The sequence below is a fragment of the Gouania willdenowi genome, chromosome 20 (assembly GCF_900634775.1).
Source record: "Gouania willdenowi chromosome 20, fGouWil2.1, whole genome shotgun sequence".
NCBI lineage: Eukaryota > Metazoa > Chordata > Actinopteri > Blenniiformes > Gobiesocidae > Gouania > Gouania willdenowi.
The window spans coordinates 12,959,561-12,979,349 of record NC_041063.1 but is presented as its reverse complement, the minus strand read 5'-3'; the positions used below and the strand labels follow the sequence as shown (position 1 = coordinate 12,979,349).

The following is a 19,789-nucleotide window of genomic DNA, read 5'->3' as shown; positions in this document are numbered from 1 at the left end:
TACACTTAAGTTTGGTTAACCCCTGTCAGCTGTAAACCACCTTTCATTCTCATGGTGTTTTAATTAAAATACACTCTTTTCCTTCAGGGATTAGGGACACTAATTGAGATAATGAAAAAAAAAAAAAAACGAATTATCTTTGTGGCAGCGTTTAAGACTTGGTTACTGTTCTGTCTGATAGGCCCTGTGTGAGTATGTGCTTTTAATTATGAGCTTTTTAATCATCTGTAGCAATTTTTTTTAAAAATCTAGGCTCCGATTAAAAAGTAAATAACAGTGCTACAAGTCGTAAATGATATGGTATTTTTGCATTGCTTTTATAATGCACAGCAACTGGTCTGTTGTTAGCTTAAGGTGTGTTCAAAGATTATCCTCCTATTTAGCATATTTGCTTTTAGGTAATTGGGCTGAAGGACAAAAGAGAAGCATGGTTCAGTTCAGTGTTCTCGATGAATGATTGAATGTTTGTGTGATATTAGCTCCAGCTTTGCCGCTAATATTACACAAACATCAGTAGTGTTGTTGGCTAAGGTCAAATACATACATGCACTCTGTGAACCTTGTCGCTCATTGTCAGGCACGTAGAGATGGCTTTCTGTCAAAGGTACAAGTTGTACTATCTGTGCAGTAAAGTACATGTTTTTCTTTCCTTTCTTGTGCATCATCAGGTTCCACACCAGTTTTATTTATAGATGTGGTATCGCAGCACTGGTTCCTGACGTCAGGCTAGTAAAGAGCCTGTTTGAGACGGCTACTGGGATCAGCACGTGCTTGCCTGTGGGCTTAGGGATGGTGATTTTGTCGTCCCTTGTGTTGATCCTCTCTGGAGTCACGTGGAAGGAGAGTGCAGTTTACTCTGTAATTAGGCTGTCTCCATGACACATTCATGGCTTTTGGTTGGTAATCCAAAGTAACGACCACTCTATCTTGTGTCTAGTAGGAATCATTTTTGTTAAAATATTGAATCAAGGTTTGACGTTAATATTTGGAATACTGACAATCAGAAAAGAGACAATATTACATGAGACATGAAGATTGTGCTGCATAATGTTTCGTCTTTTACTTGCTGTTAGGGTTGGGCGACTTTGCCTAAAAAAAAATTGAGTTTTGATTTGATTTTCAATTATTAATTTTTTTCAATGTACTTAAAAATGGCTGCAGACATCAGATATATTGTCAAAAGTGCAACTTTATTACTGTGAGTGTCCTCAAAAGTTAAAATGCATAAAATAAATGAGGCTGTCATTCAACAGCTTTAACCCAGATTTAAGCAAAAGTGCAACAGCAACTTCACAGTAGATTAAATTTTCTGATTAAAAAATCAGATAACTACAGTATGTATTTTATAACATTACAATTAAAAAAAATAATAAACTCTTCCATTAGCATCTCAGCATAGTGTGAATAAAAAAATATACATTCCTGTGACATTCACGTTGTTTGGATAAATAATGGCCACGTTTGCATGATGTTTTTCAATTCGGAATCAATTATTCAAAATTAAGTTATTCAGAATTAAAGTGTTCTGCTTTGTGTTTACATGGAAATAGTAATTCATAATCTATCTTGGATTATGTTGTCATTGCGACTGGCCGAGCATGCGCAGAACAACCGGAATTAACTTAAGGATGTTCTATCTTTGTACCTTAAATGTTTACAAGATAGACGAATTATTTAATTTGCAATTTACATCAGAATAAATTTGAATTCAGATTTAGGTTAATTCAAAATTACATTTGTATTCAGAATTAAGTGTTTAAAAAGGATTTAACTTTTATTCTGAATTGAAGGGGAATTAAAGCTCCCATGTAAACGTGGCCAATGTGACACATTCAGTTTTCATTTCAGTGTGAGTTCAGCATCACATTGCTTCTTCTTTTAACCAGCACTGGTCTCCACGGTGATGGATCTCCCAGGGACAGTGGTTTGTGTGAGGCGGGGGCATGGTTACCGTGTGTTGTTAGGGAGGGACGCTGCATGGGATGGGGCTTTGTTGTCCTGTCAGACTTTGTTCTTGCTCGTGTGTCCCAATAGCTGTTCCACTGCTGATCAGCTTCCACTAGAGGAACCTTGGCCTGTGTTCCAGTTAGAACTGACAAACAGCAGCAAATGAAGGCAGGACTTTGTCCTTGATTTTCATTTTTGGAAAAACTTCCCCTGCATTTAAAATGGAGCAGCTGCTGCTGAATCAGTGAAATGAAGTTAAGCTTGCAAAACATTTTCTATCCCAGACTACTCTAAGGATCAACACTAGCAGTACGTTAACTGTGTGTGCATCAAATTCTGCGTGACAATAGTAATTTAAAACGGGCACACCCTGGGGATTAAATAATTTAACTTAACTCGGTGTGCTTAAAGGCCTTTTTGCTTACACAATGACATTTTAAAATCCACTTTACTCCCGCTGAGTAAATAGATAGAAAGCAGCAAGAGGTTTCAGATTCAGATTTGTTGCAACTATGGATAGCTAGCAGACGCTTTAATGCAGTCTTCACTGCATTAACATGAGCGGAGTCGTGCAAACTGATTAACCTCTTTGCTAAGTGTATATGTTCCCTGCTGTGTTTGTGTTAACAGCCAAAGTGCAGATTGGCCTTCTTGGCAAATAGATTGTGGAGTATGTAACTGTTGTATGTTGCAGGTCACCTTGTGTGGAACGGTTGTACAATCGGTGGAAAATCTTGTTGTTCACCATGCAGTATCACGTTCAATTGCTAAAGCTATCCGCGCTTGCACTTAGTTTCATGAATGTGTTGGAAAATGAAAAAAGGCAACAAGCAGCTATTTTGTCAGGGTTACTCACCAATTATTGTTTTTTGGGAGTCTGTAGGAAGTGCCAGATTTAAATAGCCATGGGTCATTAGTAAAGAACTATAGAGTTTTAGGCATTTACTAAAAGAATGAAGAAGAGTGGACCAAATGATCCATTAGGAGAGCCAACAACCTGCACGCTCACAATGAGTCGATTGCAGTAAAGCTATTGGAGCAGTCCTAACACTGTCCTCTTTTTTCCAAATTTAGAAGTGTCATTGTTATAAATCAAACTCACTGTCTGGCCTTTAAAGAAACAAACACATGCCTTTTTTAAATTTTGCTCATCTTCCACGACTTGTATTTCCATTTATGTCAAAATGAGCTTTTACAGTGCCTTAGTGTTCAAGTTATGACAAATGTGGTTGATGCCATACTAACTGGAGACAAAACTTCTTAAATATACAAAGCAGCAAACATGGTTGCTATGGTGGTCCCTCTCAGCATGTCTCCAAACTGGAACAAATGGAGAGCTGGCAGAGAGACAGTGGGCACTGCGTACCGGATCCAGGCCGTCCAGGATAGAGCCAAACGTCCTCTGTGCACCATAAACAATGGGGGCTTCTAGTTTTGTGTTGTTTGTGGTCGGCGCTGAAAGAGAATGACAGAGCATGTGATCACGTCCGTGACGGGGGGGTGCGAGGCAGAGGTGGAGGGCCTCCTCAACAGTTTCTGCTCTGTGCTCATTCATTCCTGCTGTGTGAGAACATTGCTGAAGAATCTCCAAATGTTACTTCCAGTTAACAACACTGAGCTCGTCAACAAATGAGAATTTCATACTGAAGCTAGGCCCATCCCTTTGCTGGTACTTTTGTGCTTGTAATTTGCTCAGCAGCACCTGTCCAACCAGTTCTTTCCATGTCGACGCAGCATTAGTGTCTGTTACACCACACCCACCTCAGAGATAGTCCTGCACTCTGACAGTCATTAGCCCTTTACCTTCAGCACTTATAGTTTGGTAAATAGTTTCTTGTTTCCTATAACAAAGAAGTAGGATTCTGTAGCTTTAGCTAACTGATTATGCTGCATTAGTGTTTTGATTGTTTTAGTCGGATGCAAAATGAGCCGTGAGAAAGACATATTAGACATACTCAAGAACTCTGACTAGACTAACCTTAGAGTCTTTTTAGTGTGGCTGCTGCTGCTTTGAATTGAGTTTGGATTGCAAATGTTCTGTGGTACTCTTCATGAACTCTCCTCCTCTGCCTCTCGTTCCATGCATTTGTTGTGTACAGGGTGTTCCTCAGCTGGTAGTGCAGGCTTTTCTGTCCCTGGGACAGTTATAGCAGCAACCAAAGCAGTGATTAGCCCACCAATATGGAAACTCTGCAAGCCTTACCCTTCTATTCTATAGAATGCAAGGTGGAAATTGCTTTAATGCAATGGGCAATCTACATTATTAATATTTATGGGCATAACATTATTTGTAACCAGGTAATGTTGTGCATTTACAGGGTAAATTCTGGTATTCGTCCTTGAGGAACCTCCTATTTCATGTTTGCTCTACATTGTACATTGTGCATCACAAGTATCCATGTACCATAATTTTCAGACAGTCAAAAAAAATGGACGTCATGGCAAAGTCTGCCACCTTTGTAAATTAATCACATAAGACCGCCTTCATTCACAGCCTTACGTGCACTGCGTGTATTAGCGTGCGGTGGCTGTGTCAGGAGACTGGATGGGAGAATATAATACGTAAGAGAAACAAAACGGAAAAAGCAAACAGGAGAATAGGGTCCTCACAGAATATAGACCATCATTTAACAGTCTGATCAAAAACTCAACAACTATGAAAGACCTAAAAACATCTGTTTGCTGTTCATTAACCACACTGGCTGCAGGATAAGCCTTTGAACTGTCAGTATCATAGAGCAAACTCCATTGGGTTGCATTGTTGCTCTGTTACAGTGGATGGTTGTTCAGAAGGTTTATGGAGGGATGCGTTATCACTGTTTCAGCACTATTTCCCTTATACCCAAGCATTTCTTGTTTTTTCAGCTGCAGTCTTTCCAAGACTCAGCGTGTTTATTGAATCAAAAGATGAAGTGACCCAGCAAGCTTGAATACACACGTTCTCTCCTACGTAAACTGTATATATACCTAGCTAGAAGGTCCAAAGCCCCTTCACTTGAGCTACCATTCCTATTTGTTTGGTCCTGATTTGTTTGTAATAAAGAAGATGACATGTTACGGCTCATTTTGTTTCAATTACATTAAGGTATTATATTTTGGGGTGCTCATGGGGAGCTATGGTTGTTGCTCTCTCCTTTTAAATACATTTGACCTCTCTATGTCTCCTTATCTTAAAAGAGGAACAGAATAAAAACATGTATGGGTCTTGTGACATTTTATGTTCATTTAAACTAAAAATTAATAGAAGCAGGTAGGCCTGAGACGATTAATCGAATAAACGGACTAAAGTGATTTAGAGAGTCGAAGCAAATTATGAGTAAATGCATCATTTTTTAGAGCATTAGTTATGGTTTTGGCACTTTGATGCACTGTGCTCCGCTAGCTCGGGCTGCTTTCAACGAAACACCGCTGCCTCCAAAATGTAAACAGAAAAACAGAAACTAATTGCATAAATATGAATAACAACAGAAATAAATGGCAATATTACTTGCAAAATAATGTTCTGTTATTTTGGTTCATATTTAAAAATGTTTTGTTTTACCTCAACTTGGGTATTAATGCACTGTTTAGTGAAACACTGTAGTTGGGTTTATTTAAACATTGTTGCTTATTAGGCCTTTATTGAAGTAATGTCTATTTAAAAGTTAATGTCGGTTTATTTTGTGGAATGAGTACGAGAATCATTAAGATTGCAAAACGGTGATTTCTCTTATATGATTAATTCATTAAAAAATCGATAGATTAATCGTTAAAATTTACTGTTTACTTTGACACATTTTTCTCACCTTTCACGGTGTATTCTGTAATGTCTCATTCCTTTCGTGTCTTGTCCTCTTCTCTTCGGTGTGTCTGTAGCCCCTCCCTTCTACAGACAGAGACTAATTAAAATTAGCTGACTCATATTTCAGTCCATCCCTAAATACGTTTAGACATATCTAAAGAGATTAGGGAGCTTTAGTTACGTCCACCTTTTCCTTCTGATTGACTTTTTTAGTGTTGTTGCTTTTTTAATGACTTAACTTTCACTTAAAAGTATCTACATTTTGTATATCTGTTTAGAGTTTGTACAGTATGTTCTCCCAATATCCAGGTTTTTTCTTAGTCATTTACGTTTTGCTTCTACAGTTAAAAAAGAAATAAATAAAAAGATAAATTAGATATAGAGAAAACGGCATAAATGACTAACAGTGTAGTTAGGTTGAATTGAACAGTTCGTAATCAGTATTTAAAAGCACATTTATTGTCCTATTTGACTACATGCTCAACAATGGCAATAGATATTAGATCTCCACACTTCTACGGGTAGTCCCATGCACTTTGTAGACATTGTTTTAGTCGTGTTTGTTCCTTTAATAGATCAAAGCCACTGAACCAAAGGCACGTCATCCTCACCACATGCTTCACTGCGTGTGGCCTTTTCAACATCAGCAGATAGGGCTGAACGTGCTACTTGAAGTGAAGCACAAACACTTTTAAAATGTCAGTATAGTCACACAAAGTCCTTTGGACATGTACTGCTTTTTATGCTTAGGCAGATTTAGTGTGGGAGTGTCTGATAAAAAGTTTTTAAACCACAGTGTGAATTGGATCCATGTCCAGATTGCTGCTAGCCAGGATTTTACATCATCTGCTACCAATATGTCCCTAGCTTCATTGAGTTACTTATAACATCTGTAAGGCAAACTACTACATAAAAAACTAAATGTCACTTTTGTCAGTTTTTCATCATAACCTGATTATATGACCAAGATTCTGCTTATTTGTTTTAGAAAGTTAAAACTACAAAATAATTTTTTATTGCTAATACAGTATGTGCCAGCAACAATATCCATTTTCAGAGGACACATTTTGTTATTTGGCAATTATTATACAAACTAAGAAATGAATGTTAAGTCAAAAGAATATATTAGAGCCAGACCAAATAATTTGCGGTGCCGATTAATTGGTTTTGACGTCAACATCTCTCTGTCGGCTCATCTGATGAAGGGATTACAAGTGCTGTGCGGCTACTAAAAGTGAAGCATTGTTTTGTGAATGAACGCTGCAGCTGTGAATTAAAGAGTGAACAAACTATATAGATGAACGAATACCTTTACATACCTTAACATCCTATAACTATTAAGTTTCACGTCCACCATTAATATCAGACTGATACAAAGTGTCCCAATTCCCTTCATGTTGCAATGCCGGATTTACTAGGCGCATAAAGTCGTATGATATTGTCTTCATTAAAATGATTTTGAAAAGGTTCCAACTAATATTTATTCATTGCGGAGAGACTGGGAGAAATACAGTTCATTGTTTACAGATTGTCTGTTCTTCTTATTTATCAGTGTAACAATCCTTATGTTGACAACTTGACTGTTACTAATTATTGTACTTCCTTATTTAAATGTAGTAGTATTCCACTTCTTTGTCTTCAAATTCAATCTAATTACATTATATATCCTGTGTACATCAATGTTCGTCTTTCATATATCAACCGATTTATTGGTTATCAGTTTTTTAATCCCCCCAATATCGGTATCGACATCAGCACCAAAAATCCTGAATTGGTTGGGCTCTACTATACATACATCTATATATTTACATATATATACTGTATACAGTATATGTCTTTAAACTATTCTATATGTACTGAATACAAGCACCCTTGCATTTGATCAAACTTAGTGGGGCTTTGACAGATAAAGTCTTAAGATTGTTGTGCCAAAATGTGCTTTAATATCAGGTTAAGATCATCTAGCATGATGTATCCTGACTGAGCTACTTTTTACCTCTTTATCTGTGTGTTTTGGGATTTATCTTCATTAACACTCCCAGGCGAGGTTGGGGAGAGCACAGGAAGTGGGTCCATGTTTTGAATCGCTGGATGTATCATTGCTGATGTGTGTGAGAGGTGGAGCACTCATCTGAATATTGGTCACATATTCACAATAGACGAATCACCGTAAATGCTCTTCTTCATTTGTCAGATAGCATGCTTCACAGTCTGTTGGGAATTCATCTTTGGTGGAAGGCTGAAGTCCCTATTAGTGGTGCAGACTGTCCATGGCACAGTGGGAACCCATTGTTTACATTCTATTCTTCATTAATAATCCACCATCACTCCCTTTCTCCCCCAATTTCTCTCCTCTGCTTCCCACACAATCTTGCTTTTCTTCTCAGTGCTGTTCTCTCCACACGCCTTCTCTGTCCTCTTTAGTCATCCTTGCCTTTTGTTATGCTCCATCCACTGTCTTTTAAGTCTTCATTCCCCCACTTCCAGCTCCTTTGCTTTCTCCCAGAACCTACCCCCACTCTTTCTGTTCTGGGGTGCCCTTTCCTACCAGAGAAAGATCTCCTGGTCAGAATGCAGAAAGGGGGGCATCTCGAAAAGACTGACTGACAACCCTGGTGTGGGACTGACTACTTGGCCTTTGTTCCTTTCCAGGAAAATGGAGGGAACCCAGAGAGTTGGAACAGTGGGAAAGGCGGACTGAACTCTGGTGTCATTCATGTGCAGAAGTTATTGGCACTAAGGGTTTTGAGTAGATGTCTACTGAAAGAGGGGACGATTTAGGCAACCGGCAGAATAAGATCAGATGATGTTAGTTAATAAGTAGGTGCTAATAAATTAGGTCTAGTTGGTTTCTGGGGGTTTAATGCATACAATCTCTGCACTAAAGACTTGCTTTGCACTTAATTCAGGATTATCAATGGTAGGAGTGGCGTGCGTGCGTGCGTGCGTGCGTGTGTGCGTGTGTGCGTGTGTGTGTGTGTGTGTGTGTGTGTGTGTGCCGCAATGAACCTTTTGAGTGACCGACCAGTTACTCGGTCAACTAAATCCTCTGTACCTTTTTTATTTTCCCTGACACTAACAGAGTCCAGGCCAACACCAAAGCATGTCGTCTCTCCTCCCCTCTTTTTGAGCTCCTCACCCTGGTGTTAGGTCTACAGTGTGTTTAGTTTCGGTGCATTGTCCCAGATCGGATACTTGGAAGGTCCAAGCAGATTTGGCAAAAGATTAAGAAGTTGTAAATGTGGCAAAAGGAATGAATTGGTGTGAGAGAGAGGGAAAGTAAGGGAGAGTCGGAGAATTATTATCCCCCACCACAAAATGTGGAAGGGTGGTATAGGTTTGAGCTCCGTCCGTGCGTCCAAGTTAAAGGGGACAGCTTTTCTCAGAAACTGTTTAAGATATGATAACCAAATTTAGTGTGTGGCTTCAAGGTATCAATACTTTGATGGAGTTCGAAAACGAAACGTGCACAATTATTTTTTCCAGAGTTATTGCCCTTGTTCTTTTTTCTTTACTCTGTTCGAGGTATCTTCAAAGGAGACAGCTTTTCTTAGAAATTGTTTAAGATACAATAACCAAATTTGGTGTGTGGCTTCAGGGTATCAATACCTTGACGTAGTTCGAAAATGACAAGTGCCCAATTATTTTTTCCGGAGTTATTGCCCCTGTGCTGTTTTTTTTTTTACTCGGTTGAAGTATCTTCATCAAAGGGGACAGCTATTCTTAGAAATCATTTAGATAGTTTGTAATTTTATATTCTGATGTAATAATATTTTCTTATGTAGGACATTTAGGAAAAGGTTGCGTGTTATAATGACAACCAGTCTGGTGGGGGATGTTGATGACTGTTTTTTTGTTTAATCATATTGCTAAGAATATTTTACACAACTTATCCAGAAAATTTCAATTGTGATTGAAACAATAGAAGGAAATTCAATTTAATGTTTCACTCAACTTTGATCCAACTTTTTTGTCACATGCAACAAAATGATATGGACCAATGATTTTTAAATTTAAATGATTAAAAGCTTTTGTTAATTTGATGATAATATTATTACTCACAGTGTAACTTTCTCTGCCTGTGTTATGTAATGTTTTGGTAAGTGTTTCCTAGTCGGGGTTACCTCCTCATTAGGACTATGGAAGACTGCCCAACAGGTATTTGTGGCTTTTCTACTGGATTCAGTTGCAGTTTTTTTGCACATGTTTCTCTGGGGTTTAAAGTACATTGTTAGCTTTTGAAGTAATGTTTGCACTTCAAGGGTTTCTGACTCACAAAATTGTCATGGGCCAAAGTTTTGCTCTTTTTTTGCTTCTCTGCATGTTGTCTGTATGATTACCTTTTATCATCTTTAAAGACTTATTGGTTTGATAGTTTCTAATGTCTGTAGACGATAAGATTTATAATTCACCGTTTGTTTTCTATAAGTGAAAGCAGTACGTGTCAGTGTGTGTCTCTTGGGGGTCGCACCCTACATTTGTGGTCAGATGACTGAGTTGGAGGGAAAATGTTGGCTAAACGGATTCACCTGACTGGAGCGCTGACGTTTCTGTAAACAGCACACAGCGCACTAACAGTTTACCAACATCACAAACACAGATGCACACAGCTCTTTCCTTGGAGCTCTGCAGTTGCATCTTAATTAGTTCTTTCACAGTGATGTGAGGTCTACTAACGCTAGAATCCCTTGCGGTGAGTTTACCACATGTGAACACACTCATAAACACTCTTGAATAAACATCAGCCGCAGCCAATATACATGAATACACAAGATAGTGTGTTACAATCTGTACTCTAGCCTAGAAATGTTACACGCTGGGTTCATGGCTGCTGTAACTCAAGTGACTTAAAGTAATACGGCTTTAGTTCTAATTTATGGAGCAGTGCTCACACTCTGGCAATAGCCAAGCCAAACGCCACAGTGTAGAATGTTTTGACTTGTTTTCTTCGAGTTGGAGTTAGACATATAAACTAGGGCTGGGATAAACAATTATTTTTTAAATGATTAATCTAACGATTATTTTTTCCGATTCGACGCGATTCGATTATCGATTATCTCCCCATAATTCACTAAAAATCATTTATAGATGTTGATTTACTTATCTAAAATGAAATAAAAAGACATGATTTCCTTAACATTACACTATATGTTTATTGCTCTTCAACTCAGTAAGAATATAAAAGTACAAAATAATTCAGAGTCAGAGGTAGCATTCATTAAAAAATAAAAAGGCAGTGGCAGCCTGTCATGGTGTCCTTCCTGAAGCAACATAATTTAAGATTTATGTTGAAAACACATAGGCCTAGCTTACTAGGCCTATGTGATCAGAAACTAAAAAGACACTAAAAAGTGTATCTTCATGATTCTTCATTCACATGAAAATAACAACTTAAAGTATTACACGCTGCCACTCACATTTTTCTTAAACTCAAAATTCCAAATGCTAATACAGAAAGTGCTTTTCCAACAAAAAAATCAGAGAAATAAATTGAAAAATTAACAAATAAATATGATGTTTTATGTTTTCTTAAGTTAAAAATTATAATTATAATAATGATGATGTAAATTATCCTGAAATATTAAAAACTATAAAAATATATTTATTCAGGAGCCACTAAATACTGTTTTCTTCCACTTAATCGCGATAGTTATTCTCCAGCACCGCCATCTTTGTTTTGGTCAGACGACGCATCGGCGCGCATATTTTGCGTTGATGTATTTTTTGCATCGATTACGTCGACACGTTGTCCCGGCCCTATTATAAACCAATCGTGAAATCTTACGGCAGCTGTGTCAGTCTAGACAGCTGTCCTTACTGCATTTATTATACTCAATGGGAAGCCTGTTGATTCCCTCTGTAATTCTAGGCACCTAATGGACAGTCCTTGGTCACTATTAATTCTGTTACATGTTTGGATCTCCAAACAAAAAACAGCAACTAGGTCCTGTTTTCTAAAGCCTCATTCTCACTCACTTAATCTCCACTAGTTGTTTTCATGCTGTTTCTTTGATAAGGTTTGCCGGACGCACAAAACAACCAGTGAATACTTTGTAGGGTTAAACTCTTACTCTTGGCTGGGTTGATGCATTCTCCAACATTCTTCACTCACCTCCTCTGTCACTCCTTCCTGATCTACAATAAGGTACCCTCAAAGCTAAACAACAGTCTTGCAAAACCCACATTAAAGCACAGTCGATGCACAGTTGTAGTGTTGCATGCTGGTGTTCAGTGTTGTCACATTTTCAAACGGACACACGCACGCACACACACACGCCTGGTAAAGGCGAATTGAGTGGCTGAGCTCACACAGAAATTCCGCTGCTTCCACTTGTTGTTTCTATTGACCTGCTGACCAGTGTAATACTGCTGGTTATTCCATTGTTCAATATAAAAATGCATTGTTCCGTTGGGTAGAAAACTCTAGTTGGATCAAAGCCCGTATTTAAAAACGGGCTTTGAAGACATTTTTAGTCCAATAGTGACCATTAGAATCCAATTTGTAAATGTAATTATAAATTAAATGTATAATATTAATATATCAAGTCCACTTGAAGTTGAGCAGTCTGTTGTTCAGGCTTTTTCTAATCAGTTATGGCACTCATGGGATGTACAGGTCTCTGGACCTGTATATACAATGCTATTAGTCAGTAGCAGCTGCTAAACAGTCCTTGTGCTATTATTTAGTGTAGAGACAAACCAACAATCCTGTGCTCATTATATACTGGTTTGTCTTTACAAATGTTTTGAAAGGGATTTAAAAAAAGAAAGTTATCACCAAGATGTGCAACCACTTTTGAAACCATTTAAACATCCTTCCTTGTGATATTCTTGAATTTGAAAGGTATTCGGTTCACATCAAAAAATCTTTGATTTTATTTTGAGAAATCCATTTAAATTTTAAAAGAATACTAGGTTTTTGTTCAAGGGCCTGTTCCGGTTTTGCCTAGCTCTGTCCATGTCAAGGCATTTGCAAATTGTGCAATAGACTTTGCTTATTCTCATGCCAGATACCTTTTCTGCACTAGTCAGGAGTACAGACTACAGAGGAATGCAGTGATGAAAACTCCCTTCATAGCAAACTGCTGACTGTCCAACATAAGCAGCGCTTTGCTGGTGTTGCTGTAGAGCTGTGAAATGCTGTTTTTAGTTTTTCTTTGTGTTTTTTTTAGAAGTCCTATGTTTCTTCTAATCTATCTATTCTGGGAGAGTTCAGCTTTAGTATCATCAGTTTTTCCCTATTGAAGACTACTTGGTCTAATCACTTGCTCACAAACGGCTCCTGTTTCCAGTTATCTGAGTCCTCTCATCAGCCTTTCAGTGAGCCAACACCTTCTTTCTCCACTTTTATTAATGTATTCCCCCCTTATTATCACAACAGCCTCTCAGTAAAATGCAAGAATGTTTTCTATGTTGAGAAATAACTAAGGTGATCTTGCGCACCCACTAAATGATCAAGAGAAGTCACTCTGTTGTAACCACTTTTTTACAAAGTGCACAACTGACCAGTGACAGGAACCTTCTGTTTTAGCGGAACAGCAATGTGCGGAACAGTGTTTTCTTCCCTTTTTGTGTAACTGAATTATTTGTGATTTAGTTGTTAGTTTTTTATAACTGACTTTTCCAGTATATTACCAGTGCATAGGCTGTGTTTGACATCGCATGCTAACGTACTACTTTTACTAATTCTGACGTCAAAATTAGTATGTAGTGTGTTCACCTTAGATAGTATGAAAAGATTGAGTTCGCAAGATATACACAGATTTATAATATATCGGGACCTTTTTTAAGTATGGACACTAGTCATAGTCAACTGCCCCATGATGCATTGCGAGCGGAACGTAAAATCGTCCTGGGACCGGCTTCAAGCGAAAAATCAAACAGAACAAAAGGATCTCTTCTTGTCTTCTTCTTTAGTTTTTTAAAACTTTTGAAAACGGGGCACTTATTTTAAATGTTTGTCAGTAGCACAATGGTGGGTCTCCAAAAATCTTTGAAATGTTGTTTCTGTGAGTTTTATGGATCAAATGACCACATGTTGATATTCTACTTGGTCACTTTCTTGCTTAAAACGCTTTCAGAATTATCAAAGGTGGTGAATCAACAGAGATTATTAGCCTCAGTGTGCTTCTGGTTGTTGTCGTCGTTGGTTCGAAATGCATCTTGGGAAACTTAGAAGTATACTTCTGAGCAGGGGTCTCCAACACTGTGCCCGCAGGCAACAGGTAGCCCACATGGACCATGTGAGGGGCCCTCAGGAGCTCGAGTCACTAAAATCTGATTTAATTTGCAGTATTTAAACTCACTGATAAATACATATGAGAGATGTAGTACTACTATCAGCAGTAAATGTTGCTGATAAAGTTTTAGTATTAAATTAACATCTTTATTTTCTCTTAAACGTTATGACAAATGTTTTCAAGTGTTGGATATATGTTGTTTGGTCAGTGGTATGCTATATATAATGATATATAAGATGTGTTTTTTAAAAAGCAAGGTGGGTTTTCCGACCTTTTTAAGTTACTGCTAGCTTTCCTTCCATTTTTCTTAACACACACAACAAAAGGAGAATGTAACACAATGTACATGTCTCATTGAGAGTCACTTTAAAGGTTTATAACATTTAACTGAGCCAGAAAGTGTTTTTCCTTTCTTTTTTTTATTCGTAAAAGCATGTGTGCAATCTTTATGTTAATCCCATTATGCTAGTGGCCATTGTTTAAAAAAGAATTAACAATTAACTAAAAGTGGCTTGTGTTAAGACTTCATCCTGAATGAGAAATTGCCTTGAATTGACACACAATGATATTTTTTTTTTGTAGCAAAGCACTTTGCTGATGCTCTGACGTTCAATTTGAATTAAGATTTCGGCTCCAAGCTTGCAGGCATTCATGCTCTCTCTGTTCGGGAAATAACCTTGAATAATGACTTGACTGAGTTCGTGCCCCAGAAAGCTGTAGTCGGCATGTTCCTCCGCAGACCCCCTCCTTCCCATCGTGTGAGAAGTCGGGCCCTAAATCAGGGAGACAGTGGGTCCTCTGTAGGCTGCTGAACCAAGGCCTGATTGAGGAATTAATAGCTGCATGGTTTCAGCATGCTACACTTGCATTTCCCAGCGTTCCCATCTTGTCTGTCCGTCTGAACAGCAGATGACACACAGACACACTCAGTGCAGTCAGAAGAGGAAAGCCTAAGTGCTGTCCCGACTCCCGTCTAACAGCCGGGCTCTTGTGAAAGCACTTGGCACAGCTGCAGCTAACGAAAGCTACTTTGTTTGGCTGGCGTTGCCATGGAGAGGAAGGATTTTGGGAAGGAATATGAGGCTGGCAGACTGAGTGTTTTTATATCCAGTTTGCATTGGTTGTTTTGGCTAAGTTGAGTGTTAAGCATGCGGAGACAACAAATGGACTTTGTCTGGTGTGTATGATATAAAGAAAAACATACCCGTAGTTTTTTTTTGCTGACAATTGGGAAAATGCTTTTTCTTATTACCTTCGCCATATTAGGTCATATTAGAAAAAGCGGAATCTGTGCTGATTCTGGATTAGTTTAAAAAATCAAAAAAACTCTCATTAGTGAAATTTCAAAAATGTATATATCTCTGTTCGTAAATGACTCCTCTTTATGAAGTTTGACTCAGTTATGTTGGGTGAGTTCCTCAATTACTGCGACAAGTTTCTTCCGGATTGGATCCGTATTGTGCATTTCATTAAGTTTAAAAAAAAAAAAATGAGGTGCCTTTACATTTAGACCTACTGTGTTGTTATTAATAGGGATAGAAATGCTTTGATTACCAGACATTTAACCTTGACTTATTATATATCTTATATTATCAATATGTGAGGTTTATCTTTTGCCCAGTTGGCATCATCATCATGAGTCATTTTTAATGACTGATTTCTGACCTAAAGTCCCGAATATCTTGAGTTTTAGCCTCTTGTTGATGGATGTGATGACACTCGAGTTTTTGCATCATCGTGGTCTCTTTTGTGTCTCGCCAGCCTTTCTTCAGACTACTGAACCTCCGGAAGCTCGGCCTCAGTGACAATGTGATCCAGAGACTTCCTCCAGAGGTGGCCAACTTCATGCAGCTGGTGGAGCTGGACATATCCAGAAATGGTACGTAAACGCAGAATCACTCTGCATTTTAGTCATTCAGCCACACATCAGTACTCGCTCACCTGAAATGCTGATACCTGCCAGGTGGTGGTGAATAATTTAAATAATGCCAACAACACACAAAGACAACAAGAAAGACACACTAAGTGAGAGAAAAGTTTACAACATTACTACAAAATACACACAAATAACCAGAAACATACAAAACGACAAAATGGTCACCGAAAACACACACCCACGCCCACACACACACACAGAATAATTTAATACCAACAACACGCAAAAACGACAATAAAAATATACACAATATGCGAGAAAAATATACCGAATAATAAAAAGAACAGACAAACAACCACAAAATGACATCAAAAACCCACAAAATTACACAAAAACACACAAAATGATGATAGAAATTATCTTAATTAGAACATGAAATGAAAATACAAGGGTCACCAGGTGGAAGATGATCGGAAATGATAAAAACTAGAAAAATAATTATTTTCAGGATGCACTAAATACTGTTTCATTTCACTTATTTACAAGATGAGATTCTTTAAAATGTGTTATCACTTATTCATTCCATCATTATGCTCTGTATGTGTTTTTTCACAGAATTCTGAGCAAAATGTGGTTGTCAGACAAAGAGGGGTACTTGCATTTAAAAGGTAGAAAAAGGGGGTACATGTTTAAGAACTACTGGTCTAATTTACCCCCAGAGAAACAAATGACTGACATTCAAACCTTTGGAGATGAAGGTCAACATTTCATTTCCTAATACCAGTGTCATTTTCTGTAGAAAAACACACAAGCACCTTGCCCTTTCTGTCTCCTTGCAGTCTACACACACATGCAAATGCACCCCCACCCCTGCACCAGATAGTAGACACTTCCTCCACGATGCACTGCATCCAACACTGTGGCAGCATTGTGTAGTGGCCTGTGAGGGCCTTTCCCATCTGCCTGCCTGTTGGTGTGCTGACTCCATCACTGTGATAGGCTGCTCAGCTCTGAGGGGGGGGGGTTGCACCTGCAGCACTAACCATAAAGAGCTCTGATGATGATTGAACCACTGGTCTGTTTCATCCTGTGCTTTTCTATATCTGTGCTACCAACTGCAGGCAAACCCTGAACTGACATTTAAGATCAGTCACAGCTCATGTGACCTTTTACTGTTTGCATATGGTACAGTTTAGTTTGCAGCTTATCCATTCTGTGGATTTATGCATGTGATATAAAATGACATAATAAATACATACTTAATCTACTTTGAACTAATGCAAACAGAGAATTACAGAATTCTCTACCTATTTAACTGTTCTGTTGAGTCTTTGAATACTTTTCTAAATATAATCCTACAAAAAAACACCAAAAGCTTTTAGAAAATCTCTGAGATTATATTTGTCTGACTGCTTTTTGTTGCAGCTCATTTTCTGAACTCCCATTAGTCTTCTAAATTACGAACAGGCCGTTTTATCAGTATGTGATTTATTTAGCGATATTAAAATGAAAACATGGTGGTTATTGTAAATCAGTTAGTGGAAATCATTTCTGTCTTTTTGCTAATGTGGAGGTGATAAACAAACTGCTTATTCTCTGTAAGCGTAGCATTTCCTGAAGCCTTGAGTGAGTTTTTTAAGAATGCGTAGCATCTTTATTATTTAAGCTGTTTATTCACACAAATCAAGCATTGATTAGGCCAAAACATACTTTACTGCTCCCTGCAGACTAACCAGAGTGCTACATAGAACAAGGAGGTGATAGTGCACAGGAAAGGCTCCCAATCAACCAAAATTAATGCTATAATGACGAATTGTTTTTGAATTTAATGCATTTACCAATTATTTGAACTAATGTCAAGTTTTTCTAGTGTTTAGTTTATTTTGGCCTCTTTTTGCGAATGCAAGAATTTTATGCACAAAAAAAGTTGTAGAAGGAATGTCTTTCTATCCTAGCTTGAAACAACCTAAATATCCTTATGTGACAAACAGAGTGAAATCCCAGTGAGCTGCAAAAACCTCACAGTAATAGATCAGACTCCACCTCACAAAGTACATGCCATGGCACTGACTCCCAGTCCCCCCTCATTCATTCCCTCTTTCTTTCCTGCAGACATTCCTGAGATCCCTGAGAGCATTAAATTTTGCCGAGCCTTGGAGATCGCTGATTTCAGTGGAAACCCCCTCTCCAGGTTAGTGGACTGTAACATCCAGTTACTCATCAGCACAGAGAGGAAATAAATGTTTCCACACACAGAAAGGAAAGTGTGACCCAGTTCTGCTGTACCGTATGAAACAAAGTGTGATAAGTCATTCGTCTGCTCTGTTGACATAGCTAAATGTGCAGTAGAGTGTGTGTCCATGTGTGCATGTGAGTACTATTTGTGCAGTGTGTGAAGTCTATCTTCAAGTTGTCATAATGCTAAGGAGAGATTAAGCACATCCATTGCACGATAGCCTGGAGCAGATTAGCGCTTTGTGTGACTTGGTTGCTCTTTAATTTTCTGTGTCACGATAACCTCACAAGAAGCTTTTTTTGCATGATTCCATTGTCCAGTCACATATATATTACCTTTTTCAGTTCCTAAAGTAGACAAGCACAGCAGGAACTTAGCAGAAAGTCTTTGCTATATGCTAAACCATATGGAAATCTCTGGATGGAGCCTTTTAATACCTTTATGCTGCCTAGTCCTCAGAGATCCTCCTGTTTTTCTGCTGCAGGTTGCCGGATGGTTTCACTCAGCTGCGAACACTGGCTCACTTGGCACTCAATGATGTGTCGTTGCAGACGTTACCCAGCGACATTGGAAAGTATGTGCACACTCACAATGGATTTCAGTTAAAAAAAAAAAAAAAGTATGAATGAGAGTATGGATATTTAGGGCTCTATTCTCCAATGCGCGAGTCCAAAAAGCTGTGCAACGGCGCTGTTTTTGGCTGCGCACTATTCTCCCCCTGTACTTAGGTCAGCGGCTGCGCGCCTTCATCCCAGTTACGCACTGTGGGTGGAGCAGCCCTGAAATGTGGGTGTTCCCATTCAAATCTGGCTTTACGCGCATTCTCCGGTGTGCGCAAGTCCTTTTCCTCTTACGCGCTTCTAACCCGGGAATAAGTGCAGCGCCCCAATAAGGTGAAACATTATATTGCACTAGAAATATGGACTTGGTTACATTCGAAGCCACACGGACTTGTGCGTCGCGCAGCAGCAGCTGTGATCACTCAGCTGCTGCTGCGCGATTAATTAAGAAGCAGACTTCTGTCCACGTTGGTCACAGTGATTCAACTATTTTTAAGATTTTCAGTAAAACTGGGATAAACTTGTTATCAATTTCTTTTTTTTTGCAGCATGTATTACTGTAGAAGATACCTGTTTCCTATCCTACACACACTGCCTCAGCAGTTAGAAATATAAACATTATTGATTACACTTCGTAAACTGCCATTTGATAAACATATTGATTATTGTGAAATATTGAGATATTTTGCCTTAAAAATCATATAAGCACTAATTAGAATATGATCATGGGCAGAACTTCCTGTGACAGTGAAATTAAAGAGGAAGTGTTTCTTAATAAATTTAGTGGGCACACTGGGCAGTTAGCACCAACACTCTGGAACCCACCACCCATCTGTTCTTCTGACTTTCTAGAGTCTTTTAAAAAGCTTTTTAAAACATACATGTTCAGACAGGCTTATGTATGATGTAAATGACAAAATTTAATCTCACTGTTTTTAACATGTTGTGTGTTTGTTGTTGTTTTTTTGCTTCATTTGATGTAAAGTGACAGTAGAAGTTGCACCCCATATTTATACAGTGAGTTATGGGGAATTGAAATAAAGTGGGAAAACCAACCTTGATATTATGAAACAAATGAGGATAATTTAAAGGTTTTTTTTGTTATCATAGTTTCTAATATTTTACCCATGTGGCAGTTTGAAATAAAAC

General features: G+C 38.3%; 1 protein-coding gene across 20 annotated transcripts in view; it reads left to right on the top strand.

The window, feature by feature from the left end:
• The window catches only part of scrib (scribble planar cell polarity protein), a 79,948-nt gene that overhangs the window by 17,050 nt on the left and 43,109 nt on the right, over positions 1–19,789 (top strand). For all 20 annotated transcript variants that reach the window (XM_028433866.1, XM_028433865.1, XM_028433863.1 and 17 more), the window contains exons 2-4: positions 15,730–15,847; positions 17,957–18,035; positions 18,565–18,654. In XM_028433866.1, coding sequence (XP_028289667.1) covers positions 15,730–15,847; positions 17,957–18,035; positions 18,565–18,654 — 287 coding nt within the window. The remainder of the gene's footprint in view (positions 1–15,729; positions 15,848–17,956; positions 18,036–18,564; positions 18,655–19,789) is intronic.